Genomic DNA, 27,006 nt, shown 5'->3' on the forward strand with positions numbered 1-27,006 from the left:
TCATTGGTTGACAAACAGTAATCAGATGCAAATTCCTTACCTCTGAATCAGCAGGGGCCAGCCCCCCCACCCCCGGTGCAGGGGATGTCGGTAAATGCATGGGTGTGAATTATAAAGTGGGCTGGGAGTGGAGCAAAAAAGGTGGAGAGATATGTACTATGAGAGGCTCCACAACAGATGAACCCTTAACCTGGTTCCCAACAAGCGTGTCACAGTAGTCTATTTATCTCGGTGGTTTCGAGATTATTAAGGCAATAAGAAAGAAAAATAACTTTCACAATTTATTAGAGCTGAAATGATTAATGTTAGTTGATATAACAGTCAAAGAATAACCTGCCACCGAATTACCATTTAAGTTATTTTTTGGGCAAATACGCTAATGAGTCTGTGTTTTCAGTTTCTCAATTGTGAACAGGCATTTTTCACTATTTTCTGACGGACTAAAGCATTAATCAAGGAAATGATCTACACATTAATCGATAACAGACTTAGTTATTAGTTGCAGCCCTGCACAGTCGGACTTTTCTCTTCTTTTTTTTTTTACAGTATTACTTCATCTTTGTTAACACTTCATTTACCCTACTTGTATTTATGTTTCTGTTATTGCACTACATCGTTCTGGATCCTGTTCTGTACCTGTTTTGTATCTTGTTCGCACCTTATGTTCATTCATTCATTCTTTTGTTTTCCACCGGGACCAGGGAAACACAAATTTGTTATTCTATGAACTGTACACTGCACTGTATGTAGTTTGGATGACAATAAAATATATTTTATCTTAAGAAATACTTAATACTTGTATCTCTTTAGGCTTCTTTAAATCCTAAGTCTTACGTAAATTTCTATGTCTGAAATAGTGTTTTGAATTAATGTGCACAATGTAAATTGAAATGTCTGTCATGAAACATTTTTTCTCAGTGTAGATTTTCGGTGACAGTCCCTTGGTGGAGAGCCCTTGTTCAGCAGGGAGGCTGATGGGAGACCTAGTTTTATATACAGTCTAAGTGGGAGACTAAATATACTGTATTTGGTTTGAAAACTGCATAAAATAAGCTTCAAAGTGAAGCAACCCTCGGTTTATTTCATTAAACCAACCTTTATTATTACTGACATTAGTGTTATGCTTAGCTTTGTCTAGATAATTGATATTGTCATTTACTTCCACAAAGCTTCACACCATTAATTAAAAAAGTAGTTTATTTTGTTGACATGGTAAATGGACTGCATTTATAGTGGTTTTCTACTTTTTTTCCCCCTTAGCTTTCATAGACTTTGACTTATTATACACTGTTTAATTTTTTAGGACAATCTTATACACCCTACAGCAGGAAAAATACATGTTCAGAATGCCTGTAATCCAACATAACAAAACTATGCAATTTAATATGCCCTTTGGAAAGTGTGTGGAAAATGATAAAACCCAATGTCATCCCATAGACCAAACCGTGTGTGGAAAACTGCACATTTAGAAAAGAAAAAAAGTTCAGCCACAATTAACCTCACTGCTGGAAATTCTGTTCTTTCTGTTGTCATCCCACAGTTGTTGACAGCTTCCTAAAGTCACCAGCCATGTCATCTATTTCCAAATCAGATTTTACAGTTGAAGTGCTGACTGGTCGGTAGCTAGTTGCAGCTGCTTTCTAAAATAAAAGGCTTGAGATATTTAAAAGAGAAAATGATACTCCCAATACCTTATCAGATGTAATGGAATCCTGGAGAGAAGTGTTTGTTGCCCTGACACCCTGAGTAATGAAAATTGAAACGGGCCTGAGGCTCTCTGTGGTGATGGCAACTATGATTTCACACTCGATTGAAAATAATTAAACACTGACTGATGCGTTTCCATAAACAGAAAACTCACACATCAATGCATTTTAAGGTTTCCTGTTTTCATGTAAATAGTGTTTGACTTTGCGTGACTTTGGGTTTGATAGCAAATGTATAAATAGTTTGGGCTGAATATTATAGTATCTAACCTTTTCTCATTGCATACATGCTTTCACAATAACCTGATTCATTTATTTGATTTATTTGTGTTCTTCTTAGAATATAATGATTAATATATAAATACAATGTTTCAGTTTATGTTCGAACATGGAACCAAATAGTTTGAACATAAAACTTAAAAAAAAAAACTAAGAGTAAAACACATAACAAGAAATACTTTCAAAATGAAATAAATCCAATGCTGTAAGCAATGCTGTAAAGGTTGGTTAAATATTAACAAGCAGTACCTGTCAGCCATACATACCATTTGGCCGTTGTCTCCATGTTGGCTTGTTTCACCTTTTTACTGCTACTGCTCCTCTTTGTCAACAGTTGGTGGTTTCACATGATGATTTTTGACAAGACATCGGGCAGTTACGACCACTGATTAACCATTGAGTTCTGTTACCTGCCTTTTGTTTTCAAAAACTGCAAGCTCTACGTGCACATCTCCATACTTTATTAATTGCTGACAAATGCTGCGAAATGTTGTTCATCCATCAGTTCCATCAAAAGGTGAAGTCTTAATTTGTTATCTCATCCACCGCTTGGAATGCACCATTTTGTGGTGGAACAATTGGTAGTTAAATAGTTATGTACAAATTGTTTTTTATAATTTTGCGGTTTGGACTGTTGGTTGGGCAAAACAAACATTGTGAAGGTGTCATGTTGGTCTTTGGGTAAGTGTGATGCCATTTCTCACTATTTTCAGAACCTTTACAAACCAAATAATCAATCGATTAACGGAGAAAATAAGCAGCAGTTTCATCCATATTGAAAATAATCATTATTTGCAGTTTAAACAGTTTAAAGTGAGTTCCACCTCAACCAACTACTCAAATTCAGATTTTATATTAATACATTAGTAGTAATAATCCAATGATATATCCAATAGTGTAACAGACACACAAGGCATTTTTCTACATAGAGTACCTTTACTTGTGATACTTTAAGTTCATTTTTCTGATTATACTTCTACTTTTACTGAAAACATTTTAAATGCAGGACTTTTACTTGTAATTAAGTATTCTTCACAGTGTGGTATTAGTACTTTTAAATATTTTTTACACAACTGGTATTGGCCTGTCTCTTGGTATTAGTTCGCCATCTAGTGGAAGGAGTCAGAGAAAAGCCCACCAGGAATTCCTGTCATTCTATTGTACGCTGTGGGTCAACTATGTCAGTGGTTCTCATTATGAGGTCCGGGGACCCCAAGTGGTCCATTAAGGGACTCCACAACAAAAAGAGGTATAATTTATTTTCACTAAAATTTCATCCATAAGTAACACAATGACAAACTGTATGACTATTTTGCTCATGGGTTTCATTTCATTTCACTTTCTGTAATAAAACATGCATATAAATGCAAAAAGTCATCAGATGGGGGTCCGTAAATTGTGTCAGTTTAAGGGTCCTGGATGTGAAAAAGTTTGAGAATTACTGCACTATGTAACATTTTTGACTTTTAGCTTTACAAAATATCTACTTATTACTTATCTATTTTAGATAATTTATGTCATCAATGTCATCAACAAATATGTAGATGTTTTAGGATGTAGGCTAATATTGCAGTTTAGCCTCACTGCAGACTCACTGTAAATGGTAATAAAACAAAGACGTTCAGCAGTCGACTCAATTGCCTCTTTAAAATTATATTGTAGGATTTCCATCAAAGCATCATGCAGATCCAGATGAACTCTGCCAGCACTTTAATAGTTTCATGTTTTAAGACTAGCATGCAAAGCTTCAGTCTGCAGAAGACCACAATTCACATGACAAGTGTGAAATGAAACAAACATGCGTGTGCAACCCATGCACCATAATAAAATTAACAATACGAGGATAAGGAAATGCAGTCACACAGTAACCTCAGTAATTGTGGAAGTGATGGAAAAGTATATATACTACATGTGAATAGAATCATATTAATCCAGTAGTAAATTAAATGATGAAACAATCTGTAAGGGGCTATTCTGCATCCAACTTTGACATAAGTAAAATCATTAATGCAGGACTTGTACTTCTAATTAAATATTTTTTCATACATAAAAAATTAAGTTAAGTCATAAAAAATAAGCTATTAGCAAGTAAAAAGTACACAATGAAACAAGAAGAAATATCTTAAATCTTTTAATAGATGCAGTGATAATTATAAATAGGTACTGTAGCACACACATATTAAACACACAGATGTTTTTGTATTCTAGTGTATAAAGCTTTCAGGCTATTTTAGGCTTTTTCAAACCAAATGTTGGCACAAGGCAACCCTCTGGTTCATTTTTTATTTATTTTTTAACAGGAACTACTTCTACACGTAGTTAAAAAGTTGGCAGCGCCCCACGATGCTTGGCTGAACATGATCAAAACAAGTTCATCTAGAAGAAAGTATACAGTACACAGAAAAGGACACCATGTGAGATAAACTATGTAACATTCAGAGAACTTGGAAGCCTGAGAAACGCGATTTCCACGCAAACAAAACACAAACTTTGGTTGTTGCACCAGGTCAAGTTTTACACTGCTGACGACAGTATTAAAAGAAAATCGTGGATACGATTTTTTGTTTTGTTGCCAAAGTCCAGTCAAGTACAAATGTCGAAAAAACAAACAGAGAAACTTGTATTCATAAGGCAGACGTGCTTTTCCAGGCTTATTAATATTTAGATGAAACATAACGGAGTCAACACAGCAGTATTTTATCATCAAAACACCTTAAATGTGGTTATCCTTTTGCCAATGTAACACATTACTGCACATACAGTATACCTTACAAACCATAGTGTGTAAAAAAGAAAGAATTAAAGAGACTTTAAACTTTGAAAGTGTGTGTTAAGTGTAAACTGAGTGAGCACTATAGCAAGAAATCCATGAATGCATCTCAAAGTACAGGGATATTAGCAAGTTTTAAACTAGATTGTAGTTCTTTATCTTGTCTCTGATTATTGACCAATGGTAGAAAGAAAACTTTCACTTGTCTACACCAGTGTGCAGTGAAAGCAGCACATCATAAATCTGTTACTTAGCTTGGTTGTTTAAAATTTAAGTGTATCCTTCAGATGTTGTGTAGACAAGGTGATACGACTGGACAAAGCCAGCAGAGAAAGATCCACAGAAACAATCCCAAAGATCGTACCTTAAGAGGGAGTTTTCTTCTCACGCGTAACGCACAGATAATTATTAAAGAATTACTTCCAAAGTATACCAGAAGCTGTTATTTCAAACCCTTGAAAGCCATTTCCTTCTTTACCTATTATGAGTGATGTGTCTGTGCATATAATGTAGAGAGATTAATATTCATGCTTCACACCTCACCACCTTACACAAATCATACAGGCTAACCCTTCAGGCAGTGATGTATTTCCTGATGCATTCCTCCGTCTTAGCACCTTTACAAAATGTCCTTCCTCGTTAGCAACACAGAGTTCTCACAGATATGCAAACAGAGCTGCACATCCAAGAGTTTATCCAAACAGGTTTCAAGTAAATTTTCCATTTATAGGTTAATGTAATAATTTACCGTTATGAATTTGTGATTTATTGCTAATACGGGTTCGTTATCTAGTTCTCATCAAATGGTAGGGGGATGGGAAGGTTGCCGTTACAATCGATACACTCCAAAGACATGTGGTTGTGAGTCAGATCATAATGAAGCAGTGTTCAAGAAGAATAAAACTAACAATTACATCAGATAGTGACATCATCACCTGTGAAAAGTCATATTTCATCTTGCCTTAAATTTAATAAGTTATTGATAAAAGGGACAGAATAGACTAACGATTCATTAACCTACTTTAATTTGACGCATACATTAATTAAAAAATAAATTAACATACTGCAATTGTAATGCAAATGACAGTTGTTTTGTAGTTGTATGAAATGTAATTTCCTAGTGTCATGTATTTGTTATTTTGAATTCCAATCACAAATCAGGTTGTGAGATTACATTCTTAAAATTAAGAATCAATAATGCCCAGAATATTTATAAACACTTACCAAAATTATAAATGCAACACTTTAGTTTTTGCTTCCATTTTCCACGAGCTGAACTTCAAGATCTCAGACTTTTTATAAGACCCCACCCCCACCCCCAATACAGTAAAATTGTACATTTTAGAGTGGCCTTTTATTGTGACCAGCCTAAGGCACACCTGTGCAATAATCATACTCTCTAATCAGCATCTTGATATTCTACCTCTGAGGTAGATGGGTTATCTCAGCAAAGGAGAAGTGCTCATTAACACACATTAAGACAGATTTGTGAACAAGATTTTAGAGAAACAAGCCTTTTGTATACATAAAAGAAGTCTTAGATCTTTGAGTTCAACTTACAAAAAAAGGGTTGCATTTATAATTTTGTTCAGTGTATGAACAAGTATATTTAAAACTTGGGAAAAGGACTTCCTTTAATTCCCAATGCAGTTTGGAAACAGTAGTTCATTAGAGCCATGCAGCTCTATGATTCTGTACTTTACTTATTATACACCAGAAACAAAACTGTTAGATAGATTAAAAAAACATTTGCTATTGCTAGATTCTTCTCTTTACCAGAGGGGCAGAAGGTGAAAGTTGGCCTGGTCAAAAGAGTTATTCTCAAGGCAAGTTGTGATTTGTCAACTATTTACTCTGATTTAGCTGTGCTTTGAGCTGAAGGCCCACAGTTAGCATTCTTACATGCTAATGTTTAACATGTAACATTTGCAACGTGTACCCGTTAACATACAGGGGGGTCAATGAACTCTGATGCGTTAAAAGATACAATAAATGGAGAATTTTCTAGAGACCAAAGAGAGAAAAAGTAAGCAGCTCTGTTTTCTGAGCTTGGCATACATTACACAGAACACTTACACAGCCTTATCTACACCACTCAGAGCCCCCGCCTGCAGCAGGGCTGTGCCAAGGAAACGGAAAACATGTCGTGGTCCTGACCTCAGCTCATCTGCTCCAAGTAGACGGACAGCAGAGGTCTAGGAGGCAGAAACTCCTCTTGTTTGTTCACCACTTCAGTCTGACGTGACCCGTTGTAGTCGGTGCCTGAAGGTCCAACCAAAAAACAGACTGTGATCTCTCTCAAGTGACTGGAAAACATTAAGCTGGCTATATACGTTCAGCCAGGCAAACCGGTAAACTGAGAAGTAGCTACAATTTCTATGAAAACGTCTTGTTCAAAACCTTTAATACAATGAATTGTGTGCTGTAGTCCTGTCTATAAGCTTTTAATGGTCAATACAACATAACCAATTCCCGTTTCCATCCAATATTGCTACCTATAATTTTACCTTTTTTGTGCCAAAATGTATGTGTTCATTGTTTTCCACAGTATTTTGTTATTATCAGTGTGAAGAGTGACACTTTAAAATAACCCAACACAGATAATCAATGGTAGGAAAACATTACTACCTTAAAATAGAGAATGAATTTACCAAATAGGTAACTGAACAAAAACTGTATTTAGGAGTGCCCGGATAGCTCAGTTAGTAAAGCCGGCGCTCATAGCCCAAATATAAAGGTTTACTCCACGACACAGCGGGCCTGGGTTTGGCTCCGACCTGCAGCCTTTTGCTGCATGTCATTATCCCTCTTTTTCCCCTTTCATGTATTCACTGTCCTGTAAAATAAAGACCTAAAATGCCCAAAATGGATTACCTTTAAAAAAATAAATTAAATTAAATATTATTTAGAGAATTTGCATCTGCAACGCCGGCAGTTCACAGACTTTGACAAATGGTTGGCCAATGTTCAAACAACATTTTCTGTCATACTTATGGTTGAAAAAGGGATAATTAGTCTGAGATATATTATATTTATGTGTATGTGTATGTTTATGTGTATGTGTGTGTATATGTGTGTGTGTGTGTCCAGTATGCCTAATACGTGTTCCCACTCACTTGCAGAGACGAGGTCCATATACTGGCAGACGGCATGAAGCAGCAGTCTCTCAAAGCTGATTCCCAAACACAAACAACAGACATGACTTTCACTGTTCTCTAACCACTTACAGAAACAATCAACCACTTTCCCGGCATAGATCAATAAAGTTAGTCTATGCGTGTGTTTAATGCCAATATTTGCAATTTTTTCACATCCTGTTTTTGTTTATTGTGTTGTAAGCTGCTGCAATAACTCCACTTCTTTGTGTTGATCATAGATGTTTCATGTGATCTAATGAAAACTTTGAACTAAGATAAACTTGTTTTCAGGAAGGGAAGAAGAAGGATCCAGCTTTCAGCCTGTATGTTTGTCAGGTGTTAAGGACAAAAAAGTGTGTTAAGATAATACCATTGGGGGTTGCATTGGGTTGAGTAACGCATCCATGACTCTGACGGTTTATATAATGCCAAAACTCAGCATAGTGCTTAATAATACTATGAGACAGGAGTTTATCTAATCCTCCATTATGTAACGGGTGGATTCAGATATTTGGGCTACTTAACAAAAAATAAAATCTACCATGTATTGATGGGATATTGTGTTGATTGGATATTGGCTATCAGAGTGTAAACAATTAACTTTTCAATTTTCAAAAATTAAGTGTATAACAGAAATTCATATAACAAAATGTTTTTAAATATAATATAAACACAAAACATTCAAGACTTCTGTATGAATTGTAATACTTTTTAATACTTTCTAAAATTAATCCAAGGCTTTTTGAGACTTTAAGACCTGCAGATAATCTGAATACTGAAAAAGGATTTCTACCTGCTGCCGAGGTTGGTTGTGTAAACTGAGTGAGGTTGAGTGTTGAAGAAGCTCACAAGGTTTTCCTCGAGTACTTCCAGAATTCCCTGTGAGAAAAAAAAAAAAACATAGTGGGTGACAGCCAAGAGGATTGATCTCCATAACTACCATGTGTCCTCAAGCATGATTTGTGCTTGAGCCAAATACTGCACTACTGTGGGCTTCCTTGGCGAGCTAAGAGATGTTTGTGGTTAAACCTGTTTGTCACTTGCTAGTTAGAACAGCACGTCAGTGCTTTCTAAACAGCCAAAAATAGGCAATGACGTAGAGCAGAAGGAAACAAAACCCAGTATATGGCTGTACCATGTAAAGTGCATAATTGTGGACAAATTGTTGGATAGATAGTCAGCGTGATGTCTAAAAAGTTCATCTGTAGCACTAACTGTAATATTTGTTTGTTGTGTACAAAGTAGCATATCACAACATGGTAAAGATACATTTGTACGTTTTAGACAAATAACCGAGCACTGCTTTTCAATGTAATCATGCCATTTTATTTGCTGCCGGCCTCCTCTTTTTGTAAATAGAAATAGAAAATATTATATATGATATAATTATTGTATGGTGATAAATGATAAATTATGCATCCCTGCTTGCCAACCTATTGAGACAAATGGTGGTCTGCCGTTCATCTGCTTGTAGTCTGAATCTCACCGTGCTGCTAAGCTGGTGCATTAAAATGGTTGAAATGGGTGGCAGCAGCAGCAACATCCCTGTGTATTTAGGGAAGTTCATCAGCTCATTGATAGGTAATAGCGGAGGAAAAAGCCTGTGTCTTGCCAATACATTTTGAAAGAGCAATGGCCTATGGGAAAACATCAACACTGACGTCATCACTCTCACTCCGACCAATGGTGGAACCTACATCTCTCAGTGACAGAAGGACAGAGGGACTTTTGAGTTTTGAGGTTGTAGGGCTGGTCATACAGTCCTACGATCCTACAGTCCTACGATCCTACGATCCAGCCAAAAAAGACTTGACTATGAGACAACAAGCTGGTGAAGCCTCTGGGTTTGATGCAAGGCAGAGATGCAGGAGAGACAAGTCAAAATGTGGCAAAATTTACTGCGGTTAAAATTTCTTCATTGAGTTATCATATCATGATGTGGACAGAGAGCTACTGTGGGTACATATACTCTTACCTTGTCTGTAGAAAAGATGACACTCACCATGGGGATTTGTTTCCGTTTAAGAGTCGCTCGCAGCCTGCGATCGATTCTCTGGAAGCAGTCCTGAGCAATGAAGGCAAGATTTACTGTGAAGGGATGAGTAAGGGTCAGACAAACAGCTGCACTTAAAACAACCAGCCTTCAAACAAGCACAGACGGAAACGCTCACCATTCCTCTCGTCTTTGTTTTTCTTCTTGGCATCCTCCTGCTCCAGCAGTGACAGCAGCCTATCCTGCTCCTCACCGGAGCAATTCATGAAGTCATTCCATGGCTAGAGGATGATCAGTCAATTTTAAAACTAATACCTGTTTTGTTGGGTCATTTTAGATGTGATCATGCTTGGATCTGCCAAAACCCAACTGTCTTAACACTTAGAAAATGTTTAGTAGTCGAAAGAAATACAGAAAAGCCAAAACCAAGGCAGACCTCACACGACGCCTGCAGCATTAATGAGCAGCAAAGTTTAAGCCCAGCTAAAAACAACTTACCTCTATGTAGTTTCCATTGGTGCAGGCTTCTGTGAAGATGGATGGGATCGCTGGGTTACTGCAAACTTCCAGATCATCTTTGGAGCACTCATCCCTCTCAAGAAGATTAGCAAGAAAGCGTGCTGATTTTAAGAAAAGAGAGAGATTTATAGACGTGAAATAAACTAAACTTCAACCACAGATTTATGGATTTAAGGTGTTTATTCTTGAGATTTAAAAAAAACATACTGTTGTAGTATTGGCATTTTTGTAGCAATAACGATTCAATGTAAATGCTCTTTTCCATTGTTGAAGGCAAACACAGAGGCTTGTCTGGCATTGTTCAGCCTGCAGTGGATGACCACATCTAATATATCATCAATAAGAGCTTACTGTTCTCCTGTCGGCGCAGGCTCTTCTTGCCTTTGGCTCGGGGAGTGAGGTCAGAGTTACGGATGGCTTGATTGATAAAGAACTGCTTCTTTTTGGTGGGAGAAACTCTCCTGGCTGGAGAGTTGGGCAGGGAGGTGCATTTACGCTCCTCTATCAGGCTGGAAAAACAGAGGTCAAGATGTCAATTTAGTCACAATAACCCCAAAGGGGAAGTAACAGCTCCTCAGATTGTTTTCGTTTGAGTTATTTTATTTTGAAGGGATGTAGTTAAATTGTAACTTTTTTGGTGTAGCCCTTTTCTCAAATGTCTTTCTCCACAACAAGAGAGAGCAAAGGCATATACAGACACTGCGACCATTCAGCTGTGAGTTACATGTTTTGGAAGACAGGGTGATAGCAACAGGCACAGCACATGAGAGCACACTTTTCTCAGTACGCAGGATATGGACTAATAATAATAGACTTTTGTGTGACCTAATTTTCAATCATTTCAATGGACTTTGAATTTGCTCTTTGACTTTAACATTTCTTTAGCATGCATCATTTAAAGTCAGTGAGTGTTTTAGGTTTGAAGTGGACAATGAGACCAACTCTGAATGCCATGCAGTAGATCATACCAACATAATCTTATTTGGCATATCATCCAAGGAAAGAAAAAGAATATGTCAATCAGCTAGCTAAAGTGTCTGAGAAAGGGGAAAGATAATCACCAACCTGCTAAAACAATTACGACATGAGGGTTAATAGTGCCCCTTTACTTTTGTGTACTGCATCTGTTTAAACTTTGCAGTATTTTAAAATAGATCAGAGAAGGAAGGGCATCCTGCAGCAGCAGCAGATGTAGGTCAATGGGAGTGTTGTGAGGACCCTCTGCAGGTTGTTAGTAACACTACAGAAACAAGATATGACGTAACATCTCCCTGGGTTAGTTAGGTTTGTCCACAAAGAGATTTCACATAATGGCTGAAACCGTTTTTTCAAATCATCTTTAGCGTCTCTGGGATAATGTAGTCTGTATTCCTTATTTGACTGGTCTACGCTTGAAAAAAAATCTGTGAAATCTCGCTTTATTGCATTTTCACAACTGGAATAACGCTTTAGATCTCAAAGCGGGTTTCAGGCAGCATTAATGCTTTACCTAAAATATCTTACAGGCTTTCACAGCAGTAGCTAAGCGGTGCAAAAACGGAGAATCAGGCGATCAGTACCGTCGGTCATGTTTCCCTTAACGTTAGCCAACTGCCGAATCGGAAACTCGCTTCAGCGATAAGTTTCCCTTAAATATCCCTTTAAATGCCAAATACGAATCTTACTTCTATCGTCATCAGGGACATATTTTTTTTTTCATTTGAACGTCAAGCTAATGAGCATAATCAGCAAGAGAGCAGGCACAATTTCTAAAATACTGTAAAACCGTTTGCAACTGCAGACGTGATAAGCTAGCTATTTCAATGGAGTTGTAATTCGAGCTAACGCTAACTAGCTTACTAACGTTACGTTAACATCCTCATCATTTTGAACTCACATATACTCCTGTTGTTCTTCATTGTTACTTGTCAAAACGACCATCTTACTCAAACCAAACCAGGCTCTAGATCTTTATAGCGCGTGTAGAGTAACCAATAACACCAGTGAGGAGGCCTCTGGCAGCAGGTAGCTCTTCGGCTGACAGCCTGACAGTGAACAAAAATAGCTGTTGTCCACCACTACAAAGAGAAGAGAAAAAGTAAGAGCTCTCACTCTGTCTCTATGTAGTTACATTTTGTAAAGCTTTTAAACATATATTCACTTCAATATGTCCCTTAAGACCTTTCTTTTTGATGTTGTCTTCCTTTAAATTATGTTAATTTCTTTAATGTTTAATTTTTATACTGCACTGTAACTTTTATTCTTGTGTTTTATCTGTTTTTGTCTTAACTGTTTCTTCTGTGTTTTATCTGTTTTTATTTTTGTAACTGTTTTTGTGTAAAGCACATTGAATTGCCCTGTTGCTGAAATGTGCTATACAAATAAAGCTGCCTTGCCTTGCTTTGCCTTTATTTACCTTTGATGTACACATATAAAAGCATCTGCATTTTCTCTGCAAATAGAATGATATTATCGCTCTATTTTAATGGTTCGGAGTCTTGTTGTTGATACATGAGCTTCCAGTTTTCAGAATTGTGTGCACAGTTCCATTTTTTGTGTGGAGAAAAACTGCAAAACAGCATTATTTCCGTCAAATACTGCAAATATATAAATCTTGCAATGGTTTTATCAGTGCGCCATCACTACTGTGTTACCTCCTGTATAAATAGGCAGTAACTTCCCAGACATTTATTTAAAGGTAAATCTTCATGATTACAGCTTTAAAGCTGCTTTGTTATTATTTTAAACCTTTGGGGGAAGAAATACAAGCTAAACTATATTCATAATCACATAGTCAAAAACTTTAGTAATACCTATTCCATTCCCCCTCCCTTTGCCAGCATGTAGTAGAGCCTACAGTGGCCTTTAGGCAATGTAAACATGAAAACCCCAGTTGATAAAAGGCTCATTCTAAGCATAACGGAATCACAATGATTCTTAGTTTGAGATGATTTATTATACACTAAGGAAAACATAATTATGAATAATATATTTCATTTCTGCCCAATAGATCCCCTAAATCCTGCACAGTGATTCTTTAATTGCCAATATACAAAATTCTGATTTGTGCAGCTTTGAAATGAATTACAAACTGCAGAAGAAGAGTGGTCCAAGTTTTTTTTTTATATCCTGAGTGATTCATCTTGTCAATAGACGATCTTTGGCACAACTCATAAAACAGGTTCCTGCATGTCATAATTTGCATTAATTTGCAGAATTCTGCCACACCTCCATCATCTTTTTAATCCAGCATTTTTGAGATCAGATCAAACGTAATCCATCCTGATATAGTCTGAAGTAACAATGACGTGGTTTCCACTCATTAAAGGTGACTGGAGTTTGTGTGTGTGTTACCATAACAGCCAGTTTAATAGGCCTGCCAGAGTCGTGTGATTGTTCTTAGCCTTCCATTTCACTGCTGCTGGAGAGTCAGTTTTTGGCAGAACACAAAACTGTAAAGTCGGGCCATTTTTATGTTAAAACCTTTCTTAAAGATGTTTGGACAATGTCAGAGCAATTCTCAAGGTGTTTTTAACACATTTCGGAATGAGTAAAGACAAGAAGAAAAGGATGGTAAAACTAGAGAAACATGATCCAGACACTTGTCCCATGATTGTGGGCAAAGTGAAGACATCCATTCCTAAAATGAGAACTGTAAAGTCAAAGGAGAAGTTTAAAGTTGCAATATCAAAAAGCAACTCCACCTCAGCCAATGTTACTACATGTGAGACATCAGGGAATATGATGAAGCTTCGTGTCAACCTAATGCCTTTTCTGGCTGCAGCCAAGGAGCCTGTGGAGGAAGAGGAGGAAAACAAAGAGGACAACAGCAGCACAAGTAAAAAGAGACCAGAAACCAGCAACAAAAATGAGGACCAATCTGTCACTAAATCTGTGGAACAAACACTTGATTCTTTCACAGGATTAACTTTGGACACTGACACCAAACAACCAGTAAGTCCTCAGTTTGTGCTGCCACCTATAAATCAATCTAAATCAGCTCCTGAGTGTTGTGACCATCACAAGAGCCTCGCTCCTCAACCTCCCATCAGTTTATCTGAGCAAACAAGGACCATCTCCTCAAACTTCTGTATAAAAGGCTGCGGAGACGGTGGATTACTTACACGACAAGTAGCAAACAGCAGGCCCTGGATAGACAATCCCCTGTTCTCTAAAAGTGTGAGTAAACCGCAAGACCAGTTGACCAATAATGTTCTGTGCCCTTTTTCTGATTTGTCTTAATACTATTTTACAACCCTAAGGTTAAAACAAAGTGCATCAAAGTTTTGCTTTTGTAAAAGTACTTTGTTTTCAGTTAAAAGGACATTAAGGAAGTTGAGATTTATACCGCTACTGGAAAACCAGAAGGACTTGCATCATCTTGAACTGGTCTGGCATCTTACAGTGGCCTGTGATTGACAGAAAGTGATTAGGTTACAATGTTACAAAAGGGGAAGAACACATTTGTCAAGTAGAGTGGAAATCAACAAGGCTTTGAAAGAAAAAAAAAGAGTTTTAGAAGTCAGAACTACATAAATATCCACACATGGTATATAAATCTTTCTTGGCCCTTTGATTTTGTCAGCATGTTAAAAACAGGATCTAAGAGACATCAAAGTATAATTGTTAAAGGATGCAAATGATTTGATGGCTCATTATTTGCAAATTAATTCAAATTCCTTAAACCTAGGATTAAAATGAAATGTTTGAACCGTAAATACTTTGACAAACATAAAACAGGGAAGCATAACTTCAAATCAACAGTTCAAAAATGAATTTGGTTTTTTTAAAATACACTGGTAGAAAGTACGTGGACTTGTACTTTGAGTACCCTCAGTTGTGAGCCACGGAATTAAACTACCTGCACTGTAAAGGGTAATTAAAACTAGCTCCCCCTCAACCCTCAACAGTAAAGTGCTGCTTGCGTAGTGATGCATCAGTACAAACAGTCTAATGATGTCACACATAATATATAAGTCACAGGGAACATTTTTCTTTAGAGCCAGCACTTTTGTACATTAACTGCATTTTATTGTTAATGCATCAGTTGTAATGGAGTATTTATAGACTTCAAAGCCTACAAAAACACCAACAAACTAAAACAGGAAAGGAAAAATTGTATATATATATATTTTCTCCTCCTGAACAAAATTGTCATCTACTACAGATCTGATGGCCTCTCCTTCCTCTCTTGTTCTCTGTGCAGAGATCTCCTGAGTTTACTCTGCCTGAAATCTCCTTGTCTAGTCTGGATGCTCTGCTGCAGACAGTCACACAGAAACTGGGGAGGAAGCGGAGAGGCTTTGATGAAGGGTCGTTGGGACGTATTCAGTCCGATCATCTCCTCACGGCTGTTAGTGAACAACGTTTTAGAGAGAGAAGCATCACAAGGAACAGAAACCTGGTCAACATGTGTGTTTGGTGGTTTTGAGTACAAATTAGCAGAATGTTGTTATTGACTGTGCACTAGTTATACAGTGGGGCTCGAAAGTTTGGACACCCCAGGTAAACATTTGCATTAATGTGCATAAAGAAGGTAAGACATTATGGAAAAATCTCCAAAAGGCATCAAATGACAGATTAGACATTTGTATAATATGTCAAAAAAAGTTAGATTTTATTTCCATCATTTACACTTTCAAAATAACGAAAAACAAAAAAATATGGCATCTTCCTGATGACTACCATTTCTTAAATAGATTCCAAGCAGAGGATATTGGCATCTGAAAACGCTTTGCTATTTACTTATAGCTTTCTCCTGCTTTGTAAGCCTCAACTATTTTCAGTTTCAGTTTTCTAGACAACTGCTCAGAAGAACCCATGGTGCTGATTGTTGGGGCAAGGTCAGATGAGTCTGGGCATTTAAAACCTTAACATTGACATCACCTGGTCTTTCCAGATGATGATTGAGAACAATCCATGACACTGTCGGGTCTCAGCTTTCCAAAGGGGGCGGTGCATGCTGTAAACTCAAACTTTTGCAGATGCCATTTTTTTGTTTTCTGTTATTTTGAAAGTGTAAATGATAAAAATAAAAATCTAACTTTTTGTGACATAATATACGAATGTCTAATCTGTCATTTGATGCCTTTTGGAGATTTTTCCATCTTTTCTTGGCTTCTTTATGCACATTAATGTAAATTTTTACCTGGGGTGCCCAAACTTTCGAGCCCCACTGTAGTTCAAAAGGGAGTTTAGAAAATACATTATCAGGGTTACATTAAGGTTACAGCATTTTAGAATGAAATACAGCATAATCCCCTCTTGATGGGGGTTCATGTCTGACAAGCTGACTTGAGGAACAGACTATAAAATCTGAAAGATTTTTCTTTGCACATTTTATTATTTATTGATTCAATTAAATCTAATTACATACTGTATATTCTTCATAAATCACTCTAGCTGTTTTTGAATCTAGTGATTGTAAATACATTTAATAGCTATACCATAAGATGTAAATAGTGTCAAAAATTGGGTGTATGATGAACATTTTAAGGATTATTAGTTCTTCATTTAAGTGTCCTAAAGAGCAACCAACACTAATATTGGTCTAAATACAGTTTCTACACTGGCAAAACACTAACAAAAACTGACATCTATAATAAATGTAATGTTTAAAAAAACACCAGCCGCTATTGAAACCTTACTAGCATACCTTGGTAGAAAACCTTTATATCTCCAGTCTACACGCTATTTAAGTATGTTTACCATATGTAAACCTTCTTAAATAACATTTTACCACATTACCGTCACACACATCACACAAATATATGTTAACAATCTTGACATTTATGTTTGTAGTCATGGGTAGTAAACAACACTACCCATGTGTCTGCGCCTAAGGTCTGCAACAACAAAGTAATGGCCTGTGGCCCAGAATTCCAACATTTTTAGTTAGGATTTCCGAGTGGCAAAGATTTCAGTCCTGGTTGATTTAGAATTTCTATTTGAGTAAAAACAATAGAATTGTGCTGTGAGAGTTTAGCAGTCTGGAGCATGGAAATAGAATGATATCGCTCTATTTTAATTGTCTGGAGTCTTGTTGTTGATACTTGAGATTCCAGAATTCAGAAATGTGTGCATAGATCAATTTTTTGTGTGTATATAATGGAGAAAAACTGTTATACAGCATTCTTTCCGGGAAATGAAACCCAGTTTGTAATACTGCAACTATATAAATATTGCAATACATTCATCAGTGGGCCAAGGTTCAATCCCAATTGTGTTAACGCCTTCAGTGATAGTGACTTATAAGATATTCATTTAAATTTAACTTAAGATTACAGCTTTATGCTTTGGTGTAAATAAAAACCTTTCAGTAACATTTGTTTCTGTCTTTTTTCTTTGAACAGTAAAACAGTAACAGAAACATCAGTGGGTGGAAGCAGTGTAACCAGACAGAGGAGCCTGCCTCCACTTTTATCTGCACCGAAACAAATGCTCATCCTCAATATGACGAAGAAAAACATCCCGACTTCCAACATGCTCCAGTGATTCAACATAAACAACAAACTGAACTTACAACATACATCACAGTCTTTTGTTAAATGATACAGGAAACCATTTGTTTATTTTTTCTTTCAGGACAAGACATTCACAACAGACATATACCCGTTTTTCTTTTTCTATGCTAGCATATCTTCAGTATATAATGTACATCTTATAGTGGATCCACAGATACACTAATGTTCAAGTAGAACTTTTCAAGCATTATTCCTCAAAAGTATATTAAGTTCTGCATATTTCAGCTTTTTCAATACATTTAACCTTTAACATATTTTATATTGTAACAGTTTGCATTTTAGAATAAACTCCTTCCTATACTTATCATGCCAATGATTATGATTGTAACAATTTTTTGAATATGTAACAGTGCATCACAGTAATAACCTGCTTCGGACATTCAGTCAGCTGTGTAAATCTTTGATAGAAAAAAAAGAAAAGAAATACAGAGTTTATCAAAAGAAACTTAAATGAAAGAAAGAACAAAACAACCGTTGACCAAAGGCAATGTTGTTGTGTCTGGTGTTTGCAGCTCAGATTTAACGTACTATTAATTCTTTGATCTATTATAATTTGGTTTAATTTGGTGTACTGTAGTTTGGCATTATGTAGAATAATTTGTAACTCTGACACTATGCAGTTGCACCTCTGTGTCTGGACTTCTATTAATAGTTTTTTCGGAAAATATTTTAAACCAAAATGGCAGTAAATACCAGGTAGAAGTACAACCCCCCCATATGTAATAAGCATATTTGGACCGTGACACTGTTACCCAATAACTCAAAATTTATGAAAAATGAAAGACAAAACAAATTCTTGATTTACAAAAGAAAACAACAACACTTGTAATGTTCTTGCAAAGAGGTATTTCACGATGAACTTGCAGTAACTATTCTCCTTACATAGGACATACTGTATATTGTTCTGAAACCACCCCTTAAAATCCTTTCTGATACCTAAACTCATCTTTATAATACATGTAACACATGTATTTCAGTTACTGTTTGAGTGTTTGCAGCATTTTGTTTTTTTAAAGTGCTTTCTGCAAAATAAAGATGAGATTCTGAGAGTTCTAATGATTGAGCCATGAGGAACACCACCCCTTGTTTTTACATTAAACCTTGCATAAGGTTCTTTCAGGATAAATAACTTTGGACTGATGATGTCAATACATGACGAGAAGACACAGTGTAAGATGTATAAACCTAAATAAAAGGGTATAAAGCTGCAGATATGTATGATAACGGGTGAACAAGGCACCAAAGCCATATTAGGAAGTACTCACTTTCTTTCTTCAGAAGAGGCAAAGGGGATGCATTTGGTCGCTGTCAGCATTTAAAAACATTAAAATGACAAGCAGCGAGTAATAAAAAGCTTTTGACTGTAGTTGGTCCATTGAACCTGCGTCTTCTGCTCATCTTGCACCAATCTACTTTACAGTGTGCTGTCCTGTGTGTTGCCGTCGACTATAAAGAGTGCAGAAGGATTTTTTCTGGAGCTCTCTTCTCTGTGTTTGGACTTACTGGATTTACTGGATTCTCCCTCAACTCCATCGTTACTGCTATCTGATCCACTGCTGCCCCTCCTGGTTGTTCTCTGAGCCTTCTCCTCTTTCTGAGGTATTCTGGTCATTGCCGTACTGCTGCTTTTCTCTCCGTTAGCTTTGCCGTCTTTAGGTTTGCCCTTGCCAACTTTTGGCTTCTTTGATTTATCCTCTTTTGGTTTGCTGTCAGATGATTTCCCATGCTGCTGTGGAGACTTGCTTGAATGAGGGGGAGTGATTGGCGGCTGTGGCTGGATGGTGAGATTGTTAATCCTGGTGTGCAGTGTAGTGAGATTGCTGATGACCACATCTGTGAGGAAGTCATCATCCGTCTGCTCTTTGGCAAAGTTGACAAACACCTACAAAAATGAGCCCGCTTTAGTGTTACATTAATTCATTCTTTAATTGGTTTGTATTAGCCTGGTTAGCTAACAAGCTAATAAAAGTCAGCTATCCATTACATTATTGTTGTTGTTAACACCTCTTGCAAACTAATGTATCTAGTGGAAACATTAACATAGGTCAATTCAATTCCATCTAGTTCAAATAACTTAATTTATCCCCTGGGGGCAATTTAAAAGAACGAGGAGTAGAAAATCTAATAAATGCACACAATACCATATACCATTATAAATATATTTAAAGTGCAAAGTGCAATAAAGAAAAAGCAGCAACACATGTCCCGTTTTATTGATAGAAATTATTGACTGTTCGTCACACAAAAGTGTGTGTTAAGAAAGAAGAAAACGAGAGAGCAACAGTTAGGGAGGAGAGAGAGAGAAGGGAGACAAAATTCTGTCACTGTCCATAAATGTGAGAACAGATTGTTCAACAGTGGATTTCCAGAACACATCGATTTCTTTCACATTCGCTCATTAATAACAATTCTTTCATACTGAAAGAAAACGGCTGCCCCAACCATTAAAATGTGGGTAGATGATTTAATTCACACCTTACCTATCTTTTTTAACTTGAAAGGATTTGGCAACCTTTCATTAAGTACCTTGAAATCAAAAGACAATCTACATTTTACACCTTTTTAATATTTCACAGTGTCATAAAAACGTGAAAGAGTGTGAGCGAGTGATGATATACCGATATTGTTGAAATTCACGTTTTTTACTGCTTCCATCTAAAAACAAGCCAGAGAGCAAAGCCTGATGGAAAATAGCATCCGCTCGCACATTGCCTAAATAAAGAATATTTAAGATGCTATTTAGTTCTATTCATATAAGATCCTGGATCAGGACCATTACATACATATACATACATACATCCTTCTGCAGAAATATGAGAGGTTTGAACGGCTCTCATTCCATTCATTCATCCTCACCTGATCTAGGGTAGTCTGTGAAACAGAGAAGTCAATGACGCCCATCTCCTCATAGTTGTTGGCCAGCACTTCAAAGACACGAGCCAGGCAGCAGGCGTGTGAGGGCAGCTGGTACTGCAGCACGCTCTGGTGGCGCTCCTTCAGCTCAATGCTGGGAAAAGAGCTCTTCATATAGGTGCTGATGGGGCATGAGTCCAGGTTGAATTGAGGGTCCGCCAGACGAAGGATGATGGTGTAGCCATTACCAAACCTGTAAGAGGAAAGACAATTCAACAGTCAAGATTTTATGTGCACATCAATACAGTTCATTCATTTACAGTTTATTGTAAACTTTTCACAAAAATCAGCACACAAATCTTTCACTAACTGATAAATTGTGTTTGGAGTTTAACATGTATTGTTAAGGTAAGACAGCAGTGCTTACCTGTTTTTCAGGTGTTGTACAGATCCGAGGCACTGGAATCTGCCGTTCACCATGATTGCCATTCTGGTGCAGAGAGCCTCACACTCCTCCATACTGACCGTACATTCACATGATAAAACCATTAACATCCATTATACACCATCTATACACACTTTGAAGAAACTCTTTGTTGTGAATACAGAACTGATGCAGCAGAAGAAGATCATTTACAGTGTTTTTCAGAGCTCCAAAGAAGGAACAGGAAGTTGTGGGTCAACCTGCTAGATCACGTGTTATTATGGAACCCAAACAACTTTTAGGTAAAACCTGCCCTTCAATAGCATTCAGCTGCTTCTATTGGCCAGGCGTCCATGCTAACGCAAATTAATGGAAACCGATTTGTTCAGGTCTTATCACAGGACCAGTTGGCTATCCTGACCTTAACTACTCAAGGTCAATGCCTAACTCTAACCAATCAGGCTGCTTCTTAGGGCTGGAATTGCCTAGAAGTTGCATGGTATCCATAATAACACCTAGATTACAGCCACGTATTTACTATTAATGAATACATAAAGAGTAATTTTGTGTACAGTACATCTTCTCTTACCTGTGGGAAGTAAGAACTACAGCTCTACCCTCTTTAGTGACACTGAGGATGCAGTTCCACAGAAACCTTTTGGCTTTTGGGTCCATGCCAGTGGTAGGCTCATCCTAACAAGAGTCAATAAATCAAGCATCAAGGAAACAAAAGGCAACATGTAAGTGAAAATACTTATACATTATGGTACTGATACTGAACGCATTTTAAGAAAGAATCAAAACAGATTATACTGTAGTAGTACCAAAGCTTAAGTTACTGACTAACCACATCATATAGGAAATATTAATTTTTAAATAGGTGTCTATTTAGAAATCTTCAGCATCACCCATTCTCTAAATAGCAATATGCAATATAATTGTTGTGCATGTATGTTTTTTTAAAGATATGTATGTGGTTTAATGTTTAAAAAGTTATTTATTCAAGTATAAATGTAAATTCAGAGACCTTTTTTCTCCCATTTTAATTCAACACAGAAATTAACAGGGAATATGTTCACACATAGTTTCATCCTCGGTGTCGATCTTAGCAGTTGCTTTCCAGCTCTTTGGTGAATAAGTTTGTTTCTCACCAGGAATATAACAGGTGGAGCCCCAATGAGGGAGATTGCAGTCGAGAGTTTTCTCTTGTTGCCTCCGCTGTAGCCTCCAGCCTCCCGCTCAGCGTACTGTGTCAGTCCCAGCTTCTTTACGCCCCACTGCGCCACCTACAGGACAGCAGAGAAGGTGCATTACTGTATAATCTGCACAGCTAAATATTCCTGTCGCTCTACATGTATTTTGTCACAGTCTCTGACAAAGTAAGATATCACATTACTTGATGTCTCTATTTCAGTTTCAACATGGACGGCTCCTTTACATTACCTTGGTGACAGACTCCTCAGGCACTCCCCGCAGACGGGCGTACAGCTCCAGATGTTCCCGACCCGTCAGCAGGTCGCTGATGGCGTTAAACTGTGGACAGTAACCCATCAGCTGGTGGACTCGCTCCATCTCTGTTAGCACACTGAGAACCAAAGAAACATGCAGTTTCACAGTGCGACCAAAACGAATACTGCTGCTGTAAGAAGTACTATTGACACAACTGCTGATCCTTTAGTTATTGTCCTTGGACTACTACTATTACTAACGCTTTTTCTACTGCTGATGGTACTATGTTTCTTAACTTTAGAATTAATACTATGTAAATAGTATACCTGCAACAGTGGGCTATTACTAGTACTTCAACAACTACTATCACTACTAAGACCTCTAGTTATTCTATTACTATGACCACAATAATGCATCATACTTTTCAGGTTAATTCAGCTTCACATCCATTTTCCTGTCCTCTTATTTCCAGGAAAGGTCTCATTTTAAAGTGTCATGTTTGATGTCATTCACTAAGTTGAACAAGGCTTTTGTAAAAGCTAAAACGCTTGGTGGTCCACAGGATTTGTACCTGTGATGATTAAGTAAAGCCTCTCCATAGGTGATGGATGTGTCTCCGGTCAGCATGCGAAAAGTAGAGGTCTTCCCTGCTCCATTCACCCCCAGAAGGCCAAAACACTGGAGGACACAAACACATCATCAAGTTACAAATATATCTACACATGCAGCAGCTGTAGTGAGCAGCTGGGACCATTCCTCTGAGACTATGTGAAGTTATATAGTCAAAACCAAGCTAAAATATTAAAGATGTTTCACTCTACAGTAACAGCACCAGAAACTACATGTACTGTACTGGAGAAAAAACAGTAATAGTTGTGGTTTTAGCTGTGCAAGCAGCTATAGTGGAAGTGTATTTAGCAACAGTATTGTTCATGGTAACAGTTATAAGAGCCGCATCAGGAGCAGCAACAGCTGTAGTGGCCATACTAACACTAGTAGCAGTAGTTTCAGCAGGAGCAGTGATACAATATTTGCGGGGTTATTATCCAAAATCACCACTTTTGGAAGATATTGACTGTATGTACAGCAAATATACATGGCTGACAAACACAGTGTTGATTAGAACAAAAGTCAGACAATGTGTACAATGAGGGCTGCTTTCTGTGTGTATCTCACCTCGCCACGAGGGATCCCGAGGCAGAGACGATCAACTGCAGGCTTCCTTCCTAATTTATAAACCTGTAAGAAAAAGTCCTTTGTTTTACCATCAACCGCAAATCCCCAACAATGCAATCACAAAAAGAAGTGTGTCAGTGTAAGACGAACAAATGACGAATAATTGCAGACAGAAAATCTAACATAAATACACAAATGCAGGAATGCATTTACACAAATGCTCTTACCAACAGGATTAGCTTTTTTTTGTATGGGTTATTTTTTTCCCATCAAAGCTTGATGTCAACTGAGTGCAGAGATTTGTCTTAATGAGTTAAGTTATTGGTAGTACCTTGCTCAGGTTGATCATGGTGAGGATGTCTGACTGGGCTTTGCCACTTGTGACCCTTTCTCGCTCCCTGGCGACGTCCTCGTCCTCTGGACCAAGAGGAGGCATCGCAGGCTCGGCCCACCACGGCCTGAACGTAGAGATACAAGATCACCCTGTATCATTTAGTTTTACTATTGTGGAGCAGTATAACTATGCTATCTGTCTGATTTTTCTACACAGACGACATGGTTTCCACACATTCATTTATCTTATTTGCTTTAAAAATGTTCCGCTTTACTATAATTTTGGCACAGATGCGGCTTGGTTCCAACCTTAAGCTCTGTCTGCACTTTTCTTAAAATATTTAGAGACACCTTTTTGTACATACCTGAAGCGAATGAAGAAGTTGTACTGCAGCAGTATGGTGAAGATGAAGAATATAACACCTTCAGCTGCCATCGCAAACAGGTTCTTCCCTACAAAGTCCCACTGAAGAGGGTCCAGGGTCTGCTTTGTGCCTGGAGGAGGAGAGAAAAACACACACAATGTTTATCTACATGTATATCTTCATATATCTTGATTCCTGTGTGTTTGCTGCAGTCAAACAAAAAAAAACCTTGTACACAAAAGGGTTTAACAACACAATATAATAATGTACTGTATAAATGTAAACTGCAGTGTAAAATCACCACAATAATAAGCAGGAATCATCAAAAGCGGAGACGTTTACGGTTCCTTACTGAAAATCAATTTTAACTTTTGAAATACTGAACAGATATTTGGATGTCAAATTATCTGTTTAGAGGAGGATATATAGCTACCCAGTCTCTGGAAGGCGTCTGCCATGGCCTGGTTTTTGGCCATGTCGATGAGTCCTCGTCCCAGGCAGAAATGAGGGAAGATGAGAAACACCTTCTTCAGTATCCTGTTCACCTCATTCAGATGCTGGAAAGAAAAAAATCACACAGAAACTGTGGAGTAATTAAAGGCGAACAAAATAAAAAATATTTTTTGTTGAATTGCATGTCATACTCAGGACTTCTAACTTTCTTCCTGACTTAACTTCCTAACTTTCTAAAAATCCCAAACCTTTTGAGTTAAGAGCTTGATGTGATTGAATTCAGGCTCATACGGATGAAGGTTGTGTTGCTGTTATTTAGCTGCCATATATATATTTCATGTTTATACATAGTCTTAGTAATTTTTACTTATTATTATGTAGCCAATAAATTATGACTTCTTTCTCTGTTTGTACCTCGTCAACAAACAGCTCCAGGACGAAGGTGGCGATGCTGCCGTTGATTCCGATGAAGAGGTTGATGGAGGTCAGAACCACATAGGCTGTGCTGGGGACGGTGAACACAAAGGATGCTGGGTACATCAGAGGAGTAATGGACCACCTAAAGAAGAGGATTAGGTTATTCAATTAGTAAAGACGGATACATTACTTTTGTTACAGACCATGATCCAACTAGGAAAATGTAGATGTTGTCTATTGTCTTTGATTACTGAGAAGCACAAGAAAGTTGTGTATCAAAATAGTAAATTGGAGTAATAGGGACGCAATTTAATCTTTTATTTTTGGCTCTGGGTTTATTCTATTCCATAATATCATCCTGTTTCTAATGAGATAATTAAGAGATTACTGCTCTAAACATATTTGTCTTTGTGATTATGTAATTATGTGTGGAGCAAAAAGATGAATGAAAGGTCAGAAATCCAGATTCAAGCTCATGATGTCCAAAGTATACAGGATGTTCTCAATCCCAATCAAGTGCAACATGCTGATAAGAATGAGCATTGGTAAATGTTAAAAATATTGATACACACAGATTAAACAAAATCCTCAAGCAGTGTAACAGCGAGGACATGAGTCAGTGGAGTCGGAACCTGAACATACCCGTAGAGGAGGAGGAGCAGGACGAGAGCAGGCAGGTTGGTCTCTGAGACGTATGATTGCTGCTGGAAGCAGATGAAGATCAGCACCACCATGGTGGCTGGGACCGCGTAGTTCAACTGACAAGATGACAACACAAAACATTAGAAAAGATAATGATGAAGTCTTTATCCAGTGAATATTATTTGCCGTTGTGAATCATCAAATGCAGATGATTGACTGGAGAACTAAGGCAAGCTCTTACACCCTGCCTAAAAGGAAGTTTTTCCTCGCCACTGTCGCACTGTTGCTTGCTCTGGAGGAGACTACTAGAACTGTTGGGTCCTTGTAAATTCTGGAGTGTGGTCTATCTGTATAGTGTCTTGAGATAACTCTTGTTATGAATTGATACTATAAATAAAATTGAATTGAATTGAATACAGTGCTCCACTTGAGGACAAATACAGAAAAAATGTTAAGCCCCCAAAATGCAGCCCTTGCATTAAGAAAATGCAACATGCTGCATTGGTGGGGGTAAGATAATGTTGCGTTGTATTGCAGTAAAAGTAGAGCCAGGTTTAACTTCTGTTTAACAGCCTTCTGTGTTGGCATTTCTGCTGCAGCAGTACAGTGGCATCATTGAAATGAATGGCTGCGTTTTTTCATGCAGTCCTGTTGTCTGAACACAGCCTTAACTGTTGAACAAAGTCGACAAGGTACAAGGCACAATTTAAATTTGATGATCTCAAAGTTCATACATCAAATTAGATTACATGTCCAGATTTACATAACGTCTATTTTAAAAAGTAAAAAGATGGGATCTGAAGATAATGTAGGTGATGTTATGTTGAAGGACCAACTCTGTAGCTTTTTTCAACCTCAACTGACAAACTGTAGGAATTACAACCTCATTGACAGAATTAGGGCTGCAACTAATAACTATTTTTTATTGCTGATTAATCTGTTGATTATTTTCTCAATTAATCAATTATTGTTTGGTCTTTAAATTGTC

At 37.4% G+C, this 27,006-nt stretch overlaps 3 protein-coding genes across 7 annotated transcripts in view; 1 reads left to right on the forward strand and 2 right to left on the reverse strand.

Moving 5' to 3' along the window:
* Nucleotides 1–4,103: 4,103 nt before the first annotated feature.
* Nucleotides 4,104–12,476, reverse strand: r3hdm4 (R3H domain containing 4). The gene is made up of 8 exons (XM_034882296.1): nucleotides 12,281–12,476; nucleotides 10,756–10,913; nucleotides 10,384–10,505; nucleotides 10,064–10,166; nucleotides 9,895–9,980; nucleotides 8,686–8,771; nucleotides 7,872–7,927; nucleotides 4,104–7,017 (listed from the first exon to the last, which is right to left on the reverse strand). The coding sequence occupies exons 1-8, from the start codon at nucleotides 12,322–12,324 to the stop codon at nucleotides 6,914–6,916; spliced, it is 759 nt and encodes a 252-aa protein (XP_034738187.1). The 5' UTR covers nucleotides 12,325–12,476; the 3' UTR covers nucleotides 4,104–6,913.
* A 1,040-nt stretch (nucleotides 12,477–13,516) lies between these two features.
* Nucleotides 13,517–18,342, forward strand: LOC117950888. The gene is made up of 3 exons (XM_034882293.1): nucleotides 13,517–14,562; nucleotides 15,590–15,795; nucleotides 17,736–18,342. The coding sequence occupies exons 1-3, from the start codon at nucleotides 13,930–13,932 to the stop codon at nucleotides 17,875–17,877; spliced, it is 981 nt and encodes a 326-aa protein (XP_034738184.1). The 5' UTR covers nucleotides 13,517–13,929; the 3' UTR covers nucleotides 17,878–18,342.
* Nucleotides 18,343–19,203: 861 nt separating this feature from the next.
* Nucleotides 19,204–27,006, reverse strand: part of zgc:172302 (phospholipid-transporting ATPase ABCA1) — a 29,588-nt gene continuing 21,785 nt past the window's right edge. For 4 of the 5 annotated variants that reach the window (XM_034882287.1, XM_034882284.1, XM_034882285.1 and 1 more), the window contains 13 exons: nucleotides 26,019–26,134; nucleotides 25,374–25,518; nucleotides 24,940–25,063; nucleotides 24,507–24,636; nucleotides 24,140–24,266; nucleotides 23,809–23,871; nucleotides 23,204–23,310; nucleotides 22,627–22,768; nucleotides 22,335–22,469; nucleotides 21,773–21,876; nucleotides 21,187–21,279; nucleotides 20,763–21,012; nucleotides 19,204–19,788 (listed from right to left, as the gene is read on the reverse strand). In XM_034882287.1, coding sequence (XP_034738178.1) covers nucleotides 19,321–19,788; nucleotides 20,763–21,012; nucleotides 21,187–21,279; nucleotides 21,773–21,876; nucleotides 22,335–22,469; nucleotides 22,627–22,768; nucleotides 23,204–23,310; nucleotides 23,809–23,871; nucleotides 24,140–24,266; nucleotides 24,507–24,636; nucleotides 24,940–25,063; nucleotides 25,374–25,518; nucleotides 26,019–26,134 — 2,004 coding nt within the window. In that variant the 3' untranslated portion in view covers nucleotides 19,204–19,320. The remainder of the gene's footprint in view (nucleotides 19,789–20,762; nucleotides 21,013–21,186; nucleotides 21,280–21,772; nucleotides 21,877–22,334; nucleotides 22,470–22,626; nucleotides 22,769–23,203; nucleotides 23,311–23,808; nucleotides 23,872–24,139; nucleotides 24,267–24,506; nucleotides 24,637–24,939; nucleotides 25,064–25,373; nucleotides 25,519–26,018; nucleotides 26,135–27,006) is intronic. The other variant, XM_034882286.1, reaches the window with a different exon arrangement.

Source organism: Etheostoma cragini, chromosome 9 (assembly GCF_013103735.1).
Source record: "Etheostoma cragini isolate CJK2018 chromosome 9, CSU_Ecrag_1.0, whole genome shotgun sequence".
Taxonomy (NCBI): Eukaryota; Metazoa; Chordata; class Actinopteri; order Perciformes; family Percidae; genus Etheostoma; species Etheostoma cragini.